This window comes from Physeter macrocephalus, chromosome 18, assembly GCF_002837175.3.
Source record: "Physeter macrocephalus isolate SW-GA chromosome 18, ASM283717v5, whole genome shotgun sequence".
Taxonomy (NCBI): domain Eukaryota; kingdom Metazoa; phylum Chordata; class Mammalia; order Artiodactyla; family Physeteridae; genus Physeter; species Physeter macrocephalus.
In genome coordinates, this window is record NC_041231.1 from 47695665 (window position 1) to 47701396 (window position 5732).

General features: G+C 46.1%; 1 protein-coding gene across 12 annotated transcripts in view; it reads left to right on the top strand.

Annotated features, from left to right (window-relative positions):
• The first annotated feature begins 4164 nt into the window (after positions 1-4164).
• Positions 4165-5732, top strand: part of ZNF621 (zinc finger protein 621) — a 115202-nt gene continuing 113634 nt past the window's right edge. For 8 of the 12 annotated variants that reach the window (XR_003676788.1, XR_003676789.1, XR_003676791.1 and 5 more), the window contains exon 1: positions 4699-5089. Coding sequence is in view for 7 of the 12 variants with exons in the window: in XM_024117039.3 (XP_023972807.1) it covers positions 4985-5089 (105 nt within the window). In the remaining 5 variants the exon portion in view is untranslated. The other 4 variants (XM_028478720.2, XM_055079385.1, XM_028478721.2 and 1 more) reach the window with 3 other exon arrangements.

Genomic DNA, 5732 nt, shown 5'->3' on the forward strand with positions numbered 1-5732 from the left:
TTTTTTTTTTTTGCGGTACGCGGGCCTCTCACTGTTTGTGGCCTCTCCCGTTGCGGAGCACAGGCTCCGGACGCGCAGGCTCAGTGGCCATGGCTCACGGGCCCAGCCGCTCCGCAGCATGTGGGATCCTCCCGGACCGGGGCACGAACCCGTGTCTCCTGCATCGGCAGGCGGACTCTCAACCACTGCGCCACCAGGGAAGCCCTTGGAAGTCTCTTAAACACAAAAACAGAGGGGCCCTGTCTGTGTGGAGCCATCTGCATCTTGGAAGGACAGTCCTAATAGGGTGCAGACTTCCAGAGACCTACCTTGGGTACAGTGCCCACCCTCACTGCTTCTGACTCTGCAGTGACTCTTCGCTACTCAATTGCAGTCTATGCCTTTGCAAAAATGGGGTGTTTGTACCCTTTGAATCAGATGCAAGGCCCTATTTGTCTTAAATTTGTCCATCTCATTACTGTTCCAAGTGACCTCCCATCAGCAAACATTCCCTTGCAGTTTCATCTAGTTAGTTTTTATGATCTGGAAGAAGCCACCATTATTTTCTGTTACCTGTGCTTACAAGAGAAGCAAATATGTTCTGTTGTAGCATCGACTCATGCAGACAGCTTGACTTTGCCCACTGCAGGCAGCAGAGGGTAGTGGTTAATCATTCGGAGCCAGGCCAACTTTGGTATGAACCCAGGCGTGTGACCTTGGTTAAGTTACGGAAACTGCACTAATTTCCTTATCTGTAAAATAGGGATGACCGTCTACCTCACAGGACTGTGCTGAGGATTAACTGCATTAATACACATCGAAGTGGTTAGAACAGCGGAGCATAATAAACAAAAGTGTTATTTATTATCATAATGTCGTTGATAAGTTTTGACTTATCATGTACATACCAGTGAAACAATCACCACGATCAAGATAATAAACATAGCCATAACACCCAAAACTTCGCTTATGCCCCTTTGTAATCCCTCCCTCTTGGCTCTCCCCAAGCAACCACTGATCTGCTTTCTGTCACTGTGGGGTTTTTTTGTTTTTGTTTTTTGTTTTGGCTGCGCCTTGCAGCTTGTGGGATCTTAGTTCCATGACCAGGGATTGAACTTGGGCCCTTGGCAGTGAAAGCGTGGAGTCCTAACCACCAGACATCCAGGGAATTCCTTCTGTCACTTTGGATTAGCTTTCCTTTTCTAGGATTTTATACAAATGTTAACACCTTGTATGTATTCCTCTTTTTGGTCTGGTGTCTTTCTCAGCATAATTTTTTTTTTTTTTTTTTTTCCAAATCCTAACCACTAGACCTTAAGGAAACTCCACTCAGTATAATTATTTTGAGATTCATCCATGTTGCATAATATCAGTGGTTCATTCCTTTCTATTACTGAGTAGTATTCTACTATTGATATACCACCATCTATTTGTCCATTCACCTCTTGATGGGCGTTTGGGTTATTTCCAGTTTTTGGCTATTACAAATAAAGCTGCTGTGAACATTTGTGTTCAAGTCTTTGTAAGGATGTACACTTTTATTTCTCTTAGGTAAACACCAGAAGTGGAAAGGCTGAGTCATAAGGTATGTGTATATTTAACTTTTTAAGTATCTTCAGATTGTTCTACCAAGAAGTTGTGCCACTTTACCTTCCTACCAGCATTGTGTGAGAGTTTCATTTCTAATACATCTTTGCCTACACTTGATATTGTTAGCATTTTAAATTTTAGCTATTATAATAAGTGTGTAATGCTATCTCATTAAGGTTTTAATTTGCTTTCCCTAATGACTATTGATGTTGAGCATGTTTTCATGTGCTTACTTGCCTTCCATTATGTCTTCTTTGGTAAAGTCTCTGTTTATATCTTTTGCCTATGTTTTTACTGGCTTTTCTTTTTATTGATCTTTGAGATGTTTTTATATATTATAGATACGGGTCCTTTTTCGTATATGTGATTTCCAAACATTTTCTCCCAGCCTGTGGTCTGTCTTTTCATTCTCTTAACAATATCTTTTGAAGAGCAGAAGCTTTTAATATTGATGAGGTCTAATTTATCAGTTTGTTCCCTTATGGACTGTGCTTTTAGTGGCATTTCTTTTTTTTTTTTTTTTGTGGTACGCGGGCCTCTCATTGTTGTGGCCTCTCCCGTTGCGGAGCACAGGCTCTGGACGCGCAGGCTCAGCGGCCATGGCTCACGGGCCCAGCTGCTCTGCGGCATGTGGGATCTTCCCGGACCGGGGCACGAACCCGTGTCTCCTGCATCGGCAGATGGACTCTCAACCACTGCGCCACCAGGGAAGCCCCCCTTCTAGGAGTTTTATAGTTTTAGATTTTACATTTAGTTCTGTCATCTATTTTGAATTAAACTTTGTATAGGGCATGAGGTATGGATCCAAGTTCCTTCCTCCCTCTCTCTCATGTTCCCTTCCTTTTCAAATGGGTAACTTGCTGTAGCACCACTGTCCATATATGTGTGGGTCTAGTTCTAGATTCTGTTTTGTTCCTGTTTGTTGATCTGTTTGTCCATCTTGATGCCATTAACACACTGCATTAATTACTATAGTTTTTTTAAGTATCCAAGTCATATATTGTTAGTCCTCCTACTTTGTTTTTTGTTGTTTTGGCATTTCCAGGTCCTTTGCATTTCCATATGAATGTTAGAATCAGTTTGTCAATTTCTATAAAATATATCCTGGGGTTTTGATTGAGATTGTATTGAATCTATAGATCAGTTTTGGTAAAATTGACATCTTAATTATATAGACTCTTTTGATTCGTGAATATGGTAAATCAGTTTATTTAGATTTCTATTAATTTCAGCAATATCTTGTAATTTTTACTGTATAGTAAGTAACTCCTGGGATAGAGTCATATATACAGATATCTAGGGTCATTCTGTCTTCTAGCAGTGGGAGGCCAATTTCCCCTTTTAGCTCTGAAGTGCTTGGTGAGTAGGAACCATATATATGGAACTGTGTTCAGTAGACCTATCAGTGGTCTAAGAAAAAGTCTGTTCATGTTGGCAACCACACTGGCAAGAAGTGGTCACTGAAGTAAGGCTGCTGTTGACCCACTGATTTTCAGAAGCATCATCACTGTAGTGATGCATTTGTTAATTAGCTGTTGTCCAGTGGGTAGGACTGTCATTGATCGGCTAGCTTTCAAGGGCATTTGTCACTGATTGGCTCATGTTCTGAAGATTGGGGCTGCCATTGATATGATAACTCTCAGAAGCATAGTTGCAGGGGTCACCAAAGTGAGACTGTCACTGTCATTGGCTGATTTTCAGAGCATGTGTGTTGACCCGAAGTTATGTAAATTAACGGCATTTACTTGTTCTTTAGGGCAATTACTCGTTCTTGGCTTCGAACTTTGGTCAAAGAACAGTCTTTTCCTTTCTTGAATCTGAAAAACAGTCCTTTTAATGTTTCAATTCTCAGCCGCCCCCCGCCCCCCGCCCTTTCCTTTCCTCAGCCAAACCTGCTGGAGAGACTAAGGGATTATCCAGATCTTCATTTGTGGAGGTATGATTGTTTTTTTCAGCCAGTGTTGAAATTTAAGTTACTTTCCAGTTAACTAGCCGGAATAGCTGTAAACTACAGAATTTTTGTACTCTATTGAAAAAAGCTAAACACAGGACATTTAGGGCGTCCTGCCAAAGTCAATACAGGACAAAATCATTTAATATAGGACTTGTATGTACAGGATGCCTGGCAACGTTAGTCACTGTTATTTTGGTTGTTAAATGAATCTGCCCTAAAAGGTCCCACACACGCCTAGGTCCTAGGAAGGGAGAGGGCTTTAAAAAGGTAGATGGGAACCATGGTTCTCCTAAGGGCTGCCCAGCCTAGGACCCAAGCACAATGCCTGGCATGGGCCTCTAGGAGATGACACAACAGAAGCCATTCTCTCCACACCTGCACAGCCCAGGCTCCAGGTGACCCAGGGAATAAAGGCGGCGACAGCTGATGGGGCAGTCGGTTAACTGGGGCCCCACCTAGGTCTAGAGGCCGAGATCTGAGTAGAACAAGGTGGCATCAGCGCCCTCACGGCCCGCCCTCAGTCGGCTCAGCGGTTGAAGTACAGGGGCTGAGGCACCCGTCGCTAGCACGGCGGTGCGGCGCCCGCAAATGACGTCACGGGCAAGAGCCCGCCCTAATCCCCGCCCCACGGATCACGTGAGGCCGCGCCCCGGGGACCACCGAGATGGGCCGCCTCCGGGCGGCCTAGAGGGGCGGTCGACGCCGGTTATCGGTTCCGTGTCGGCTTTCGGAGACTCACCTCTTGGGGTTCTGAGGGGAGCAGGCTCGTTTCAGGCGAGTTCTTCGTGCTAGTCTCGTCCGGCGCCAGCTTCCTCGCTTTCCTTAGCGATTCGTTAGCACCCCGCCCCTGAACTCGCCTCTCTGACCCGGTGCTCGGGTGTCTGGGCCTCGCAGAAGCCACCGAGGTGGCTGCGGGGCCTCCTAGAGCCCTGGTCCAGTCCCTTGCCCACCGAGGCGTGATCCTCTTTTTTGCCCTAAAGAAGTTGGCCCAACTGCCTCCCGTGCCCGGTACCGAAGTTTCTGATGTTTGGGGTCTCCTGCTTCCTTGGGTGGAGAACCCGTTGGGGTCTCCTATCATCATCACCCACTGGAACACTTGAGTATTTTAGCTCAGTCCAGATCCAGCCACCCCTGTCTCCCTTCTCCAAAGGCACCCTTTTTGGGGTCAGTGTCATGGTCCTTCTAAGCGCTTTTTTAGGTTTTTGTTTGTTCAGACCCAGCACTGTAGGGACAGGATTCGTCTTGGATCCCTAGGTCCGCTCAATGTGAACGGGCCCCGGAACGCTCTTGGGCAGAGCAGGCAGGTGGTGGATTGTCCCCAGGACCAGGCAGTGCAATTCATGAGGAGTTTGGGGCGATCAGCCAGAGCGGGGCTGATAGAGTCTCCTGCCAGTGCTCGAAAGGAAAAGACGGAGGACTGTAGGCGGCTGTGGGTGACGTAGCACAGGGACTGTTGCACTCATGGCTCTTTTTCTCTTAGCTTTTAAGGTTCTTGCTCTTGCAAACCCAGAAGACAGTGCACGGAGCCAGGGAACATCAGCCATGCTCCAAACCACTTGGCCTCAGGTGAGCTGAGCTTCTTTTCAGTCTTTTAAAAATCACGTTAGCTATCAGGTAATCAGGAAAGGACCAAGAAGGCTTAACTTGGCCAGGCTATGGTTTCCCTCTTGAGTCCATCCCCAGGGCTATGGTTGTAAATACGTGGTGGAGGAAATAAGAGTCTTGTGTGTACAGAGTGATGAGTTTGGATGAATAGGTTTAAGTGGAAAAAGGGGGACCCAAGCCAAGAAATTCCCCCCTGAACGTGGAAATCTAGATCATGTTCTACAAATAAAAGTTGCCAGCACAGATATAGAAAACAGCCTTACCAAAGGGGAAATGAGTTGGGGGTGGGGGATAAATTAGGAATGTGGGATTTAAAAAAAAAAAAAAAGGTTGCCTGCCGAGATCAGAGAAATTCTTTTTTTTTTTTTTAAATAAATAGATAAATAAATAATTTATTTTTGGCTGCGTTGGGTCTTCGTTGCTGTGTGCGGGCTTGCTTTAGTCGCGTCGAGTGGGGGCTACTCTTCGTTGCGGTGCGCGGGCTTCTCATTGCGGTGGCGTCTCTTTTTGCGGAGCGTGGGCTCTAAGTGTGTGGGCTTCAGTAGTTGTGGCACGCAGCCTCAGTAGTTGTGGCACGCAGGCTCAGTAGTTGTGGCACGCAGGC